Source organism: Ammodytes marinus (genome assembly GCF_949987685.1).
Source record: "Ammodytes marinus genome assembly, chromosome: 8".
NCBI lineage: Eukaryota > Metazoa > Chordata > Actinopteri > Uranoscopiformes > Ammodytidae > Ammodytes > Ammodytes marinus.
The window spans coordinates 17,132,847-17,149,907 of record NC_137212.1 but is presented as its reverse complement, the minus strand read 5'-3'; the positions used below and the strand labels follow the sequence as shown (position 1 = coordinate 17,149,907).

Genomic DNA, 17,061 nt, shown 5'->3' with positions numbered 1-17,061 from the left:
TTCGAATCCAGGATCTACACAACCAGTGTAAGGAGACTAAGAAGTTGAACCAGGACCGGGAACAGGGCTGCCATGAATACGTCATCCACAACGGGGCCTGTATTCCGGAGTGTCCTTCTGGATACACCACTATCAACTCCACTACGTACGTCTGGTACACACACACACACACACACACACACACACACACACACACACACACACACACACACACTCGTGCCGCCATATAATACACACTGCTGTGTTATTGTTGGGGGCCATCATTACATGATTGTAGATGTCACTTGTCGCTTTCACCCACAACACATCTTGAGGTGTATTGTCGTCACTCAACACACTCAATAACATTTGCACACATGGGGTGATGGTTTTTGGAAGTTGCTCAAACAAAACATCACCTGCTTCTCTGTTTGCTGTTGGCTGTTAAAACATGCAGGTTTACGATTAATTCACGGGTGACATTGCAAGCAGTAAATATTATTACTCATAGGATTCCACTTTAATGTGAATGCAATATTTTGACTGTTTTACTGTGTCATCTTTATTTAAAGATTTGTTGTAAAAGAAGACAAAATAATAAATTGTTATCAAGTGCAGTGTCAAATAATTGAATGTAAAAAGCCTAACCTAACCTGGTCCTGTTTAGCAGGCAGCTTTGTCTGCATGTGCAACACGCAAGGGCATGACCTCTTCTTGCGTTCTTACTTATTGTAGTAAACAGAGGTCAGGGACATCACAGGCTTCCTCATTTAACCCCGGTAGCTCCCGTTTGCAATCATTTCAAAACACATGTGTAGATTTGGGCAATAAGGGTTACAGATTTTACAGGAGAAATGTGAGGGATGTACTTCTCCTGCTGTCTCTGTGTGGCTTGGCAAATCTGACAGAACTGCTATAGAGGGAACTGCCAGTTAATTAAAAAAATAAAATAAACATTTAGGCTAGCATAGTAACATAGTAGCACTGTGTCTTTAAGCTATGACAGAAGTCGTTAGAGTACGACACTGGCTTGTGTTGGTGTTAAGACTGATGAAGACATTAATAGGAGGAGTAGGAAGAAAGACGGTAAACAAGCGAAAAAGAAGCATGGAGAGTTGTTTTTCTCTGTTTGTTCTAATGAGTGCAGGTTTTGTTCAGGAGATGTCTGCATAGCTTCAAGCTACAGGTTGCTGACTGAGTGATGGTGTTTGTGTGTTTCTAGTGTACCTGTGTGCGTGCATGTGCACACTTTTGCATGTGTGTGTGTGTGTGTGGGATGACCCGCGTGCACATACATGCATTGGACTGCTTGTGTGTGCAGAACGTGTTTGTGGCTACATTAGCTCGTTCCCAGTAAAGTATTTGGTCGGGTTACTTTTTCCGGTTGTGTGTGTGCCCAGATAGACAGAGGTGTTTATGTGTATATATAGATATATTTATAGGGTAAATAACCCACGTGCATGTACACACAGAGCTTTAGTACACACAGCGGAAATGGTAGGGAAATTTCAGCCCAGCATGACTCTCCAAGTGTGTGTGAGTGAGATTGACTCTCCCTTGCATGCTTCCAGCCTGCGGGGATTATCAGGTGCTTAGACAGAAAAGAACATTCTCAGTCATACCTCACCCTGAGGCATACGGCAAAATGGCATCCTTCGTATGTGTTTGTGATGCCCGTGCTTCTATATAGATGTATGTGTTCGCACGTTATGCGATAAACCTTTCCTTGTTCATTGGGATTCTGTAGCAGTTGCACCATCAGGGCCTTTGCGTGTTTGTGTTGCTGCTACAGTTTTGGTCACGGCAAGAACAGGCGTCATCACAATGGCAAGACACACACACGGCCAGGCAGACGACACACATTATGCATATCCGTACACAAACACACACACACCGGTGAAGATTGACAAGGAATAGGGATTTTCCAGGGGGGAAAGGAGACCCATGCATCATGGATTTGAAGTGACGCCAATGAACTGTTCCTCTCTCACTTTGGCGTCCTACAATAGTATTATGCAAAATGTTGGTATCTGTAATGTTAATCTAGATATTGAGTATGATAAATTATGGGAGAATGCCACAAGAAACCTTGAGAATCCAGATGCCACAGTAAGATCAAAACTGTCAGGTGAACATTTTCAGAATTTAAAAAAAAAGTATTTCATGATAAAACATGTTTTCATATATACTTTCATAATGTACATTGTGTCTTTCATTTGGATGTCTTGTATCTGCATACAGGTAGCTTTCCTCTCTTGACATTCGGCCATCAGTAACATCCACCGATTTCAGCCCGTATTTTCTGGGCAATGTCACAGAATAGTAGTACTCCAGTGTGTATGTGTGTGTGTGTGGGTGTGTGTGGGTGTGTGAGTGAGTGCACTTGGTCTGGTTCCGCCAAGCCTGGGCCCAAAACCAAACCAGAGCGTCAGCTGCGGCTTCTGTTCTCGATGGTTCTAGCAGACTCTGGAGCCCGAGTCACAGAGTTCAGCCGGACAGATAAACACTGGCCCTTTAAGAGCTGCCGTTGGACCCAGTCTGTCTGCCTGTGTGTCTGTGTTTTTCAGTACAACAGCCCAAAACATTCTCCCTTTCTATGCTGCAACTAGAGCATTACTTTTGAGAAGCTGAATATATGATTTTCCGTGTGGGAGAAAGAGAGCGCACACACAAAATAGGTTTTCTTCTCACTGTTGTTTTGGAGAGCTCATTACAGTGTGTTTCCACTCTTTCAGAAGTCAGAAGGGGCAACAGTGATTTGGCCTCTGATTGATATAAATTATTAAGAGCTTGATAAGATGGAAACTAGGCTAAGCCAGGTGTGTAATGGGTCATTTGGCTCTTCCATAGTGGATAGGAAAAGCCAGACAAGGAGTCTTGCAGCACCTCTTGGACTGTTTCCTGTCACTGTGGTGTATAGCACAGCCTGGCTGTGTGAGGGGAAAGTAGGGGCAGCAGTTGTGTAAGAATATCTGTAGTGTGTGTGTGCGTGTGTGTGTGTGTGTGTGTGTGTGTGTGTGTGTGTGTGTGTGCGCGTGTGTTTGCGTGTGTGTGCGCATGTGTTTGCGTGTGTGTGTGTGTGCACGTGTGTGCACGTGTGTGTGTTTACATGCGCTTGCTTCCTGGAGAGGGGGATTATAATAAGAGCTGCATAAACATAGAATTAAATCAGGGTGAGTGTACAAATGGCTGCTGATGCAGAGCTTGCATGATCCCCGCAGTGTGCGACAACATCGTGTTGTTGTTAGCTATTCCCCAGGCACAGGGAGCTGCTTTAAAAAAAAGGTTCCTGTTAAGGTGGACGTTTGATGTCATTGTCTCCTCCACTTTGAGTTTTGAAACCCTGATTAGATGGCTTCAAAGTGAGCCAGTGTCATCATCCCCTGTTCTCTTCAGATTTGTGGATGCATTTTGACAAGAAAACAGAACATTTTGACTCTCTTCTTGTTTCTGTTGCGCAGCCAGCCTCACATCAAAGCAAGTCCCTGAACCTGAGCGCGTGGGGGGGGGGCTCTCATTCAGGAGCGTAATGTAGAAGTTGAGAACATCAACCACACCTTTTGTGGTGAGGGGTGTCAAGGCTGCAAGTGGAATTAAAGAGAGAGATTATGTTCTTTTGAGATGGCTTTAAAAAATAAATAGTGAATTAAGCCTCGGGTCCCTTTCCGTGTGGAGGCAAGTGGCTGATTGCTAGACAAGGCCCTGCCTTTTGTGACTGAAAACATTTCCTGAAAAGCAGCACTATCCAGTACTCATTGGCCAGTGTACTTGTGTGTGTATGTGTTTACATGCACAAGCAGGGAGAGGACGCTGCTCTTAGAGCTGAGAGAGTGAAACAGAATAAGGCCTGTGTTTCAGTCATGCTGTTTTTGTTGTCTGCACTGTGTTTGCCTTTTTTGTGTGTGTATGTGCAACAGAGTTAATTGATGCAAAGGATGAACAAGTTCTCTCCTCTGTCCCTCAGCGCTCATATCAATGGATGAGGCTCACATCTGGATGAGAGATTACCTAATCTAATTCCACTATTAAAATCCTGTGGATTAATCATGGAACACATCAGATTAATTGACAGAAGTATACACAATAAACAGCTCATAGATTTTTTTAATGTCTTATTTGAGCTGATACGTTTGAGAAAACAACACACTTACTATTGTTGATATTTAATAATTTTTCTCACTTAGAAGTGTTTTTTTAGAAGAGGTTTCTTACCTCTTGATACCATGTTGGTGAACAAAAAAATCTTTATTTTTATATTGTGTAAATAATTCAGTTAATTTCCACTGAACACATTCAGCCCTGTTATTTGAAAATGCCACGTCGCCGCTCCCAGCCCACGTCACCGAGCATTCCTGCCTCATGCCATTCAATCCTACTTTCATTTCTGATATTTGCACACGGATGCATTCACAGCATTTGTTTTTCCGCTCTTTCAAAAAAACTGTTTGTTGTTTGTTTCCACCCAAGGAATTTGCTCTGCAACATGACCGTGACGTCTCTAAGCGGGGCCAGTAGGCACTTAGATGTGTGGCGTGTTTGAAATGCTTGTGAACATTTTAGCCTCAGTTGTTTTGTTGCTACGGGAATAGCAGGATAACCCATTTGAATTACTTTATTTTAATGTCCTTCCTTGTCTGCTATCGACCCCCAACGCATTGGCCAGTGATTACTGTGATTACACACAGGTTGTCCTAATGTATGTGCATCTCTCTCTCTCTCTCTCTCTCTCTCTCTCGCTCTCTCTCGCTCTCTCTCTCTCTCGCTCTCTCTCTCTGTAGGTTGACCTGTTCACCATGTGCAGGCCTGTGTCCTAAACTGTGTGTGGGGAATAAGACCATTGACTCGGTTAATTCGGCCCAGGTTTTGAGAGGCTGCACTGTTCTCCACGGCAACATGATCATCAAGATTCGAGGAGGGAGTGAGTAACTGCTGCACCTCCCCACCACCTCCGTCTCTGTCTCACAGTCTGTCTCTCAGTCTTTGTGTTATAGTTTGACTATCCACATGTGCATTGAAATGCATTCTTTTAAAAAAAGTGTTTTATTAGTACACTATGTGGCCTTTCTAAATGACCCATCTCCTTTTGCAGATAACATAGCAGCTGAGCTGGAGGCTAGTTTGGGACAGCTTGAGGAGATCACAGGCTTCCTGACAGTGCGCAGAGCCTACGCCCTGGTATCCCTCTCCTTCCTCCGCAAACTACGCATCATCCGGGGGGAGCAACTAGAGGGAGAGTAAGTCTTCTCTTCTCTTCTTTTCTCTTCTTTTCTCTTCCCTCCTTTCCAGGTATATCAATTTAAATCAACAGTTTAATCCTAAATAGTTTTTAATGTCCTCCACCGTCCGTTCCTCTCAGTTACTTCGGCTTCTATGCGCTGGACAACCAGAACCTGCGTGAGCTGTGGGATTGGTCCAAGCACAACCTGACCATCCAGCGTGGCCGTACCTTCTTCCACTACAACTCCAAACTCTGCATGACGGAAATCAGAACGATGGAGGCGGTGACGGGAACCAAGGAGCGCAACAAGAAAAATGACATCGCCGAACGCACCAACGGGGACCAAGCCTCCTGTAAGATAACCACCAGACTGATAACATTTTATTTTGAAATGCTCTGGAGGATTTTTCCACTATAGCAGAATGTATTTTTTTTTCCTGTTTTAGAAAAGTCATTTGTTGAGTATCATCTGTTTCATCCCATAGGTGAGACCAAGCTGCTGAAATTCACCGTGAAGAAGACCACATCGAATATGATTATGTTGAAGTGGGAGCCCTTTTGGCCGTTGGACTTTAGAGACCTGCTGGGCTTTATGGTTCTCTACAAAGAAGCGTAAGTATCTGGCAAAAAATCATTGCATTTATTTCTATATAATGGCACAAAACATACCAAAGTCAATTACAGTACAAGTAAATGTCAAGCAGTAAGTCGAAATGAGCAGACCTAACAATCGGCCCTCCTTGATTTCACTGCTGCATATCATACCGACGATCACAATATTATAATCAAGAGACCAAAAGTTTCTTCTTCTTAACTGGTTTCCTCACTTCATCATGATAGGAAAGCCAATAGCTGCTTGAACACAATTTGTTTTTTTGAATGTGCTTTTTCATTAGTACATATATCCAATCAGTCATATGCGCATGATACACATCTGTTTGGAGGGTTTCTATCTCAAGCTGACACTGAGAAGCTGGTTCTTGAGTTCATTTAGACCAGGTTGGCCTATTGCAAAACTCTCTTTTGCTGCATTGCCCAAAACAAACAATTGGAAGGCTCCAGCTCATTCAAAATGCATTATTCAAAGTCCTCACCCGTCCACAAAAAAAACCCAATACATTACTACAGTGCTTGAATCATTTCATCGGCCCCCACTCAGTGCAACTCAGAATCGGCCTCAAAAGCACTCTGATTGAGCTCTCAGGTCAAAAAGAGTTGTATGATCTTGGTTCTTTGAAAAACATTGTAATATAATTTCACTTTTTGACGTAGGCACTTTAATGTGAGGCACATTAAGTCAAACGTGGAGTCAGTGATTCTGGAGAACGCTTGTTGTCAAAAACACTTTTTGTCAAAATCAGAGAATATCTCCTCATGATGAAAAATATCCAGCGTTTCTACACAGCCTAGGCTCTGTAAACTGCTATGTTAACAAAGGGCATCCAAGCAAAGGAGGCCCACCATAGCTAGCAATCTACCAGTTTAAAGACCCTAGGGCTGGCTGTGTATGAACACAGAATGGACAGGTAACGGATCGTGGTTGTTTTTTTGATAATTTGAAATGATAAAAAAATAAAAATAATAATGTTTTCTCCAGAATTGCTGAAACCGTTAAACCTGAACTCAAATGTACTATAGCAGGAAAAAAAAATATCTCATTCTAAATGAGCAGCTTTTATTGATAGTAAATTTTTCCTCTGATCTCTTTTTCTTTGCCGTCCGCTCCAGGCCATATAAGAATGTGACGGAGTTTGATGGACAGGACGCGTGCGGCTCTAACAGCTGGGCGATCGCTGATGTCGACCCTCCGTCTCGAACCTCTGACAGCAAGAGGGGGGAAGACCCGGGCCACCTGATCAGACCGCTAAAGCCCTGGACCCAGTACGCCATCATGGTCAAAACACAACTGTCTGCATCCGACGAGCACCAGGTCCACGGAGCCAAGAGCGAGATCATATACGTCCGCACCAATGCCTCCAGTGAGTTACCGTACTTAAAAAAAAATACACACAAGCACGGTCAGGGAATTGTATGTTTGTGTACTCATGTTTTAGACGTTGGATTTGCTAGATACAGACAGTTTAGCTGGCTGTTGTGGGAATAGCTGCCTTTTTTATTGGATGATAAACAAAATACATACAGAATCACAGTCTTTTGGGACTTTTGACTCCCTTAGTTTTAAGGGGGCCCTGTGGAGTTTTTTCTAGTAAACAACAAACACAGCTATGTTTACGTTTTGTCTTTGGCCATGCAGCACATTGCATGTATCCTTGAGGCATAACAGGCGCGCTGAGTGCATTTACTTCTTTGTAAATCATTTGGAACATTGATTTGCATATTTCCAACATGACATTGTTTACCTCTTGTGTGTGCTGAATAGTATTCTTCTTACTGGGCATCACCATGTTTGTTTGCTTGTTATCGTGTACAAACTGTCAATCAACCTAAAAGAGTTTGACCAATGGTAGGAATGTGGTGTTGCGTCACCTCCACACGCATGCACATACATGGAACCAAATGGGGGAAGTTACTCAAATGAGATGATGAAATACCAGGAAGTCCAGTTAGCCCAATATATCCATGTTTTTGAAGGCTTGGTGAGACGCCATAATAACACACTGCACAGAAGTTTACAATGCTAAAAAATTATGCAAAATAGGCAGCAATAATTTGACTTTTGTGTGACTTTCTTCCCTTTTTCAGAGCCTTCTGTGCCTCTGGACCCTATCTCCTCTTCCAACTCCTCCTCTCAGATCATCCTGAAGTGGAAGCCTCCCACCAGCCCCAATGGCAACATCACCCACTACCGGGTCATCTGTCGTAAGCAGGCCGAGGACAGCAATCTGGACAAGTTTGACTACTGCCTACAAGGTTCGGATATCCACAAAGTTTAGCCTCATACAAGTCCATGAACAAATCGGCTTGCTGCTGCTCACTTGATATATATGATATTCTGAATGATAACCTTAAGATAAAAATACCACGGTTTCATGGCATCACAGTATTGCGATTACAGCTCTCAAATGTGTTTTTTTTAAATGTCTGGGTAAATACATTTTCTTTGAACACAATCTTTCTATTTTTTTAAACAACACATATCATTTTCTGAACATTAACACACATCGTGTGTGTTCAAGTAACTTAGAATGGCATGACAGAGATAACGGCGGTGTACCTTAAAACAGTTTATCGTCCCATACCAAATCCTCACACCTATTTTTTCACCTCCGCCCAGGAATGAAGCTGCCGTCTCGCACCCCGACCCACCTGGACAGCGAGGATGAGCAGAAGTGGAACCACACAGACGAGCCCACCTCAGGGGGAAGGTGCTGCGCCTGCCCCAAGACAGACACGCAGCTGAAGAAGGAGCAGGAGGAGATAGAGTACCGCAAGACCTTTGAGAACTACCTGCACAATGAAGTCTTTGAGAGCAGGTACACATCATGGCACATTTGTGATGTTAAGTTCCAGCTCATGACCAACAACATCTGGACTGGACACCCAATTCCAGACAGTTGTTTTATCATTTGTTGACTTTAAAAAAATCTCCAATTTAATTGAATTATTTTAGGCAGGCTACTGCTTTTGCCCACTTGCTAGAACATATTGGTTAGTTAGACCAAAAAAAAGAAGAATAACGAAAATAAAATAATAAATAACAGAAAAAAATCAAAAGCCAATATCAATATAACACACAGCAGACCCGTTCAAAAAGGGATAGGAAGAAGCCTAGGCTTATCCAGTCCTACCCACAGTCTTCTCCATAAACAAGTACAAAATCCAGACTATAACACTTTATCCTGCTAGACTAGATCACTCCTCTTGTGTCTCAGCCACCATGATGTGAGTCCCAACACGGCTCCGTGCCAGCTCTTTCTCATCCATCCCTGTGAGTGTGGGTGTCCTTTATGTAGACCCTTGTTTTCGTACAGTGCACTATTTCTTTTTTCTTTTCTTTTTTTTTTTGGGGGGGGGGGTGTTAGTGTGGGAGGTCCTGATTGTCTGGACCCTTGTGCCTCTATCCTCTCCTCCTCTACACACACACACACACACACACACACACACAGTCTCTCCCTCCGCTTCCCTAGGGGGAGTGATTACTCTGCTCATTATCATTCATGCCAGTCTGAGGTTCATCCATGTAGACTGCCATTTGGACAAACACTCAAGCTCACACAAACCTCAGCTGCATTTTGAACCCATGCCGCCGGATCGGCCAAGGTCGGCTCCACATACCAAAATACACAAAGAACTCGTCATGCTCTTTCTCTGTCACACAAAGCGATGCAGGAACGTTCGTATTTTTCTCAGGTATTGGTCCCTAAAAGATGTTTGGTGGCCATCATTCTTTAAGAATTAAAGATTATAAATAGTTTTCATAGGTTGTGGTTCCACCTGGATTTACACAGGTGCACTCACTGCAAATCATGTGTGTCTTAATTGGCTAATGCTGAGACTGAGAGCAAAGTGATCTTGTTCATAAGCACCACCCAGTGGTGAAGGCTGGGAACTCTCCCAACAGGGCAATAGGTGGTATTTGTGGATAAATGTCATGCGGTCTGACTTGCTTCACACTGTTAAAGGTTAGTGTGGGCAGAGGTCCTGCAATCTGCTGGGGACTAATTCATTTGTAACGAACGTGACTTTGACTAACTGCTCTACCTGTTCCTCTTTTTGTCCAGGCCATCTCGTCGGCGACGCTCAGTGGGCGTGGCCAATGCCAGTGACTTCTCCCTCCTGCTCACCACAGCCCCCAGTCTGCAGCTGGGCTCCACTACAGCCAGACCTGAATATGAAGACGAGGATGAGGAGGGGTCCAAGGTCTCAAACCCTTTTATCTTTTGTATTTCATGCAGACTATTTTTTTGGGTGTCACTATCTCGTCAACATATTATGTGCTGATCGTTTCGCTGGTCCCCATCTAGATTAACAGTCTGAAAGATGCTCCACGTACATTAAGAACATTTATACGGGTCCTCTTTTACAAGTGGATTTAAAACCAACAGAAACAAAAGTGCAAGCCGTCCTCCATAAAATAACATATTTCCAAATCAGTAGATTCCTTTAAACTTTTTTAAGTTTGAATCATCCTATTAAATGCAATTCAACATGTTAGCCTCTTATTTACATTCCATATCCTTTAAACTAAGCAAATACCCTTTTTTATAAAACTTTCTGAAGCTTTAAAGACGTAAATATACTTGCTCTTAACTACACGAACGCGTGCACATGACAACATACCTGCGCATCCGGCGTCCTTTTGAAGTTTTAGTTTTGCACGTCCTCAAAAATTAACATTAAGCGTCTGTAGTTCCATTAACCATGAGTAATACGCGTCATACGTACATAGTCAAGTATGTACACAAGTACGTTAACTACATCTAAATAAACGCCTGTTTGAACAGCAAGTATTTTGTCGGCTTAACACTGCCACAAAGAAAGCAAAAGTAGAACATATTCCTGTTCAGGGAAGATGCCATGCTCTATGAGACATTGTTCACGTTTTGCTTAAACAAACATAATGGTATTTTTGTTAGATTTCTTACGTAACATGATGTGGTGTGAGGCAAACTGTCCCTTCCAACTTAAAAAAATAAAAATAAAAAGATGCATTGTTTTGTTTATAATAGGATTTCAGTGTTACCCTTAAATGACTGTCGCTGTTGGAGTAATAACATATACCTTAAACCCTTATCATTTCTACCCAGGTGGAGCTGAAGGTGTTCTCAAAGGAGTCAACGGTCATCTCCAACCTGCACCACTTTACCAGTTATAAGATCGAGATAATGGCCTGCAACCATCCGACAGATGTGAAACGCTGCAGCATGGCTACTTATGTCAGTGCTCGAACTATGCCCGAGGGTAAGAAGAAAATCCAAATCCCACACTTAGAAACACTCCTAGATTATATAATACAAATTCTTAATACTCTACGAAATATCCATCTTTAACACAACATTCATGATGGTCAACTGTGTTGTGTTTGTAGAAACTGTTTTAGAGAGAGATTGATTCAACGTTCTGGGGGAAAGGGATATTCAATGTTGCCAAAATTGCAGTTTCTAGAGACAGTGACTTAGAGCTTTGTGGGAATGCCGCGATTTATGCCCGCACACGCGTTGAGCGTTTTTCTTTCTTTCTGATAACCGCAGAGAAAGCAGACTACATCCCGGGCCCAGTGACCCACGAGATAGTGACGGCCGAGCCTCCATATGTGCTGGTCAAATGGAATGCCCCACGCTCCCCTAATGGCCTCATCATACTATATGAGGTGTTCTACAGGAAGGTTGGAGACACAGAGGTCAGTATAAACCAATCACTGAACTTTAAAAATATTTAGTTTTTTTTTTTGGGGGGGGGGAGGTGGTGTGTGTTAATAAAACAGAGGTCTCATGATTTGTTTAAAAATATATATTTCTCATAAACTGAAGCACGAAGATGCTGGGGAGGGAAAGAGGAGGCAGAAATGATCTTGATAATAATCATCATGGGAAGCTCTGTATGAAGGTGAAACACTGGACTTTAAATGCAGACAGGTGCGTCAGAGGAAATGCATAGAGAACAGGGTGTGATCGGGGTAGACTGTGATGGCAGGCGCGGGACGAAATGTTTGTCGGATTCACTCAATTCTGTATGGGTGTCGTGCAGAGAATGGAATGAAGGAGATTTTGGTTTACAAACTACAATTGCTAACACTGAGCATTTTCATGTGTGCCACGTGTGTTTACATGTTATTATTATTATGGATTATTTCTTGGTTTACGTGCACAAGTGCTTGTCCCTCTGTCACATCCTGAATGTGTAAGCGTGTGAGTGTGTGTGTGTGTGGTGGTGGTGGTGGTGGTGGTGGTGGTGTTGTTATTGTTGTTTACTCGCTGTAAATATGTGGATTCATCTCTCATTGCTATTCACTGCTGCACTGCCTGACCCAAGGAGCCAGTAGCAGCTGTTACCATAGTGACAGAGGCAGGGAGGAAGGCTAGAATGCAGTGGCAGGGATGGACTGGCGTCTCAGACGACATCTCCTCTGCACTGCACTGAAAAGAACACCTGCCTCTAACACGGCTCGCAGCTGAAACAAGCTGATCTGGGTTTATTTCAAATTTGTTTAGAAGGGTCATTAGTAGTGTTCTTATTTAATTCAGACCTCTGGCTGACTATTGATTGGCCTCTATGTTAAAAGTTGCGAAAATGCTTAGACAGTTTTGGTTTTTGGTTTTCTCCTCATGATATCTGACATATGACTAAAATATATGAAACTATAACTGTGTAAACCATTACAGAAGTGTGTGCACTGATGTTTTAGTTTGACTAAAGTGTCAAGTGTCATTGACTCATTGTCATTTTATTCAATGTGGCTTTTCCGTGCATTGTTGGGTGTCTTTTGAAGGCCAATCGTCCTCTCTCAAACTTTATTGAGTTCAGAACATAGTTCGGTGTGCATTTCAGGGTCACAGTTTACGAGTGGAATACTCTTAAATAAATGTTAACACTTGTCATTTTCCCTCAAGATCTTCTGTGCTGAAATTTTCTTTTTCTTATTTCCCCAGGATCACACAGCTTGTGTGTCCCGGCCGGCATACCTCAAGTCAGGTGGCACCAAGCTTTCACTGGTGCATCCTGGGAACTACAGCCTGAGGGTCCGTGCCACCTCCTTGGCAGGGAATGGCTCCTTTACAGAAACCACTCACTTCTTCATGCCCAACCGTAAGGCTGGAGGCTATATGTCTGGCATAACTCAACTCCCATTTAAAACGTCATGCATTTTTCACACATGCATCTGGAAGTTCATAAACTGCATACACGCTGTTGCCGTTGACATGCCACCAAGCCAGCAGGCCAGATCCAACCAGCCATTCATCTTCAAAATGATCTTCTTTTATTTATTTATTCTTTGACAGAAAAATGGGAAACATGCAGAATACAATTAACTGCAAATAAAGTTGTCGGACAACCGTAGGAGGGGGAGCGACTGATAGGCGTTTTTTTATGATGTTTATTGATTTGATAATGAATCTTCATAAATTAAAGGGCAAAGATAGTAATGAACAGTTAAGGCCAAGGGTATAAGCTTTTAAATGTTTTTTTTAATTTTATGTCTATCTGCTACAGAGGTTGAGAATTTTCTTTTTTTTTATTAAACTTTGACATTCTTCGCAGTTTTTTAAAAATTATTATTATTATTTAATGCATATCCGTCTTTCATACTCAAGTGAACATCTGTGTTTATTACAGCTGATCAGGGTTTGATCTGGATTGTGATTGGCCCAGTCATCTGCTTCATCCTGCTGCTGTTCGTGGGAGGTGGAGTCTTTGTGCTCTTTAAGAAGAGGTAAGACTTTTGACCGGCAACAGCTCTTATTTACTTTAGAAACCTATAGTGGGATTTGAAGTAGGGGATGTCTAGTTTTAATACTCCCGAGGAACATTAGCTATATAGAATATGTGAGCAGAAAGTTCCATTGTCGTTACAGTTCCTCAGTGACTCAGATGCTCTCTTGTGTTTACAGGCAAACAGAAGGCCCGACAGGACCTCTCATAGCCTCCTCTAACCCCGAGTACCTCAGTGCCAGCGACGGTAGGAAAGCACATCATGGCACAGTTCTAATTGGAACTGTATTTAAAAAATTCCACCTTTTTATATGAGGACTTGTGAATGGTTGACTTATTTGACTATGGCCTCCGTTTTCTGTGCGTAGTGTACGTTCCCGATGAGTGGGAGGTGCCGCGGGAGAAGATCCAGGTGATGCGAGAGCTGGGCCAGGGCTCCTTCGGCATGGTGTACGAGGGACTGGCCAAGGACATCGTCAAAGGAGATCCGGATACACGCGTCGCTGTCAAAACGGTCAACGAATCGGCCAGCCTGCGCGAGAGAATCGAGTTCCTCAACGAAGCCTCTGTCATGAAGGCTTTCACCTGTCACCACGTGGTACGAGTGCAGAAAAAAAAAAACTATTTTTCCATATTCGGCTTCATTACTGACAAATGGTCAGGGACATGGGAGCGACACTTAACAACTTGTATGACTCAGATCAGGCAATCATGACTCACTTGTTGTGTCGACGCTGACATATTGACACACAGTTTGACTCCAGCTAAAAAAAATTCAAACGTTCACACTTGGTTAGCAATGGTGACTACTGTTTTCTTAAAGAGGACCTATGATACTTTTCGACTTTTATGACCTACAAACGTTGTTATAATGATTTATAGTCGTGTTTAACCATACTAGAGTATCAAATAATTACGTACATGCATTTAGACGTATTCCCTGCTGACCGTCTGGGGTGGTTATGCAGAGCACTAAACACTAGGGCAGCCGGTCGAGAATTCACTTGTTCAAATTTCCGGGTATCGTGTCGTCACGTCCCCGGTTGTTTCCATGTATGGTAATGCTGCTCAGGCAAGCTCCGGCCATGCCCCCACCTTCCTCTCTCAGAAATCTTCTCGCGCGCTGCTGGAAATGTTCCGGAAGGAAGGTAACCAATCACAACGGAGTGGGGTTTGCAGGAGGGGGGGGGGGGGGGGGGGCGGAGAAGCTCAAGGCAGTGTGTGGAGCAGACTGCTGTGCTCTCTAGGGTGAGAGGAAGAGTGTCCCGAAAATCTGCATGGTTTTTTGTGATGTGATTCGTGTCAGGTTGCTCTATAGCAGTTTTTAACGAGAAATTAAGACCAGAAAAGTAGTATAATAGGAGATCTTTAACATCCTGTTAGCGGCATACAAATGTTGTGCTGTCATCTGTAAAAATCTGTAGTTATGTTTCTCTGAAAGGTAAAATAATTGAGGATACCTCATCTTCACTGAGTTATAGGAATGCAATTTTATATAATGTGTAATAATAAGTGTGAGAAATATTTTTTATTTAGACCCAAACATTTAAGTGTTCAAACTCTTGGTGCATAACTACTGTGTTTAATGAGTCAGTGTAACCAAAACAGAAAAAGAAGAATGAGTTCACGTGTTTTGCTTTACTTCCTTTCTACACAGGTACGCCTGATGGGCGTGGTGTCCAAAGGTCAGCCCACACTGGTAGTGATGGAGCTGATGACCCACGGGGACCTGAAGAGCCACCTGCGATGTCTCAGGCCGGACTCTGAAGTATGTGACACAGGAAAAAAACCTCTCTGCTTTAAAAAAGAAGAAGAAATTATCCTGGTAGGGTAATCATACCAGCTAGTCGCTGACTGGCTTGTCTTTTTGTGTGTTTTTTCTTAGCACAACCCCACAGGTCGTTCACCACCTACGCTGAAGGAAATGATCCAGATGGCTGCAGAAATTGCAGACGGCATGGCCTACCTCAACGCCAAGAAGTTTGTCCACAGAGACCTGGCAGCTAGGAACTGCATGGTGGCAGGGGACTTCACCGTCAAGATCGGAGGTACTGTAGCTTAATGTTTTATCATGTTTTACTGTGAGCTTACAGTTCTCGTGTACTGATCTCTCTCTCTCTCTCTCTCTCTCTCTCTCTCACTCTCTCTCATAGACTTCGGGATGACCCGAGACATCTACGAGACGGACTACTACCGTAAAGGAGGGAAGGGCCTGCTTCCTGTCAGGTGGATGGCTCCAGAGTCTCTGAAAGACGGAGTCTTCACTGCCCACTCTGACTGCTGGTGAGTCTCACCACGGAGGCAGTTGCCCCATTCTTTGCTATCTCACTGACATTACCTGTTCGTTTTTAATCACGTGCCTGTATGTGCTTGTGCAGGTCATTCGGCGTCGTGCTGTGGGAGATCAACACGCTAGCAGAGCAGCCTTACCAGGGTTTATCCAACGAACAGGTTTTGAAGTTCGTCATGGATGGAGGATATCTTGACCGACCAGACAACTGCCCGGAGAGGATGTGAGTAAACTCAGACACTCTGGCAGCATTGTTATTCCCAACGTCTTTTTCAAAACTCTTTTTACACCACTTTAATTCTTATTATCTGTTAAATGGTACCACTGATCTGTTCCACATTGACACAGGAGGAATTTCGCTTTCTTCAAACCTTTTAAGGAAGTTCTTTTATTTTTCTGCTGATAGACACTTTGAACATTTTAAACCTCTGGCTTCTGAATAACAAAATGTATCAGTGTCCACTTCTAGTAGGAGATTTCTGCTGTGCCTTAATCTGAGGCTGAATTGGTACATGCTTGTTTCACTATCACAAACTTCTGTAAACCTTTTGATTGTTCACCAAAAGTTACATCTTGGGTCATGGAGGCCATTTTGTTTCCTTTTTTTTTTTTTTTTAATCTTCAAAGAATTGTCCTTTTGACTAATCCTCCCATACCCCTCTTTTTCTTTATTAGACAGGGTGGTGTACGACAGTGCAGATGTATGCATTTCAGGGTTAAAGCCTTTGTGTCGCTTCTTATATCTCCTTTCCCCCTATAGGCACAGCCTGATGCAGATGTGCTGGCAGTACAACCCCAAGATGCGGCCGATGTTCCATGAGATCATTGAGATGCTGCGCGAGGACCTTGACCCGTCGTTCCACGAGGTCTCCTTCTTCTACAGCGAGGAAAACAAAGTGCCCGAGACGGAGGACTTTGACCTGGACCTGGAGAACATGGAGAGCATCCCCCTGGACCCCTCCTCATACTCCCAAAGAGAGGAGAGCTTAGGCAGGGACAGCGGGCCCTCGGTGGCCCTCAGGGGGAACTATGAGGAGCACGTCCCCTACACACACATGAACGGTGGCAAGAAAAACGGACGAATCTTATCGTTGCCCAGATCTAGCCCTTCCTAACATTTCCTGTTTTTCCCTTACAATAACTTTTTTGTTTAACCTGCTCCCCCTCTTCCCTCAACCTTTTCGCAACCTTTTTTCCCTCTTTTAGTCCATTTATTTCTGTATTCTTCATGTTTCTCCTCATT

General features: G+C 43.3%; 1 protein-coding gene across 1 annotated transcript in view; it reads left to right on the top strand.

Annotated features, from left to right (window-relative positions):
- Positions 1-17,061, top strand: part of insrb (insulin receptor b) — a gene marked incomplete at its 5' end in the record, with an annotated part of 78,523 nt that extends 61,462 nt beyond the window's left edge. Inside the window, 20 exons of the mRNA XM_080032802.1 lie at positions 12-145; positions 4,758-4,897; positions 5,069-5,213; positions 5,336-5,550; positions 5,683-5,809; positions 6,926-7,176; positions 7,901-8,068; positions 8,433-8,631; positions 9,880-10,018; positions 10,906-11,059; positions 11,350-11,498; positions 12,748-12,904; positions 13,433-13,529; positions 13,708-13,775; positions 13,897-14,126; positions 15,186-15,296; positions 15,414-15,576; positions 15,682-15,811; positions 15,907-16,041; positions 16,579-17,061. Of these exons, the coding sequence (XP_079888928.1) occupies positions 12-145; positions 4,758-4,897; positions 5,069-5,213; positions 5,336-5,550; positions 5,683-5,809; positions 6,926-7,176; positions 7,901-8,068; positions 8,433-8,631; positions 9,880-10,018; positions 10,906-11,059; positions 11,350-11,498; positions 12,748-12,904; positions 13,433-13,529; positions 13,708-13,775; positions 13,897-14,126; positions 15,186-15,296; positions 15,414-15,576; positions 15,682-15,811; positions 15,907-16,041; positions 16,579-16,933 (3,267 nt within the window). The 3' untranslated portion in view covers positions 16,934-17,061. The remainder of the gene's footprint in view (positions 1-11; positions 146-4,757; positions 4,898-5,068; positions 5,214-5,335; positions 5,551-5,682; positions 5,810-6,925; positions 7,177-7,900; positions 8,069-8,432; positions 8,632-9,879; positions 10,019-10,905; positions 11,060-11,349; positions 11,499-12,747; positions 12,905-13,432; positions 13,530-13,707; positions 13,776-13,896; positions 14,127-15,185; positions 15,297-15,413; positions 15,577-15,681; positions 15,812-15,906; positions 16,042-16,578) is intronic.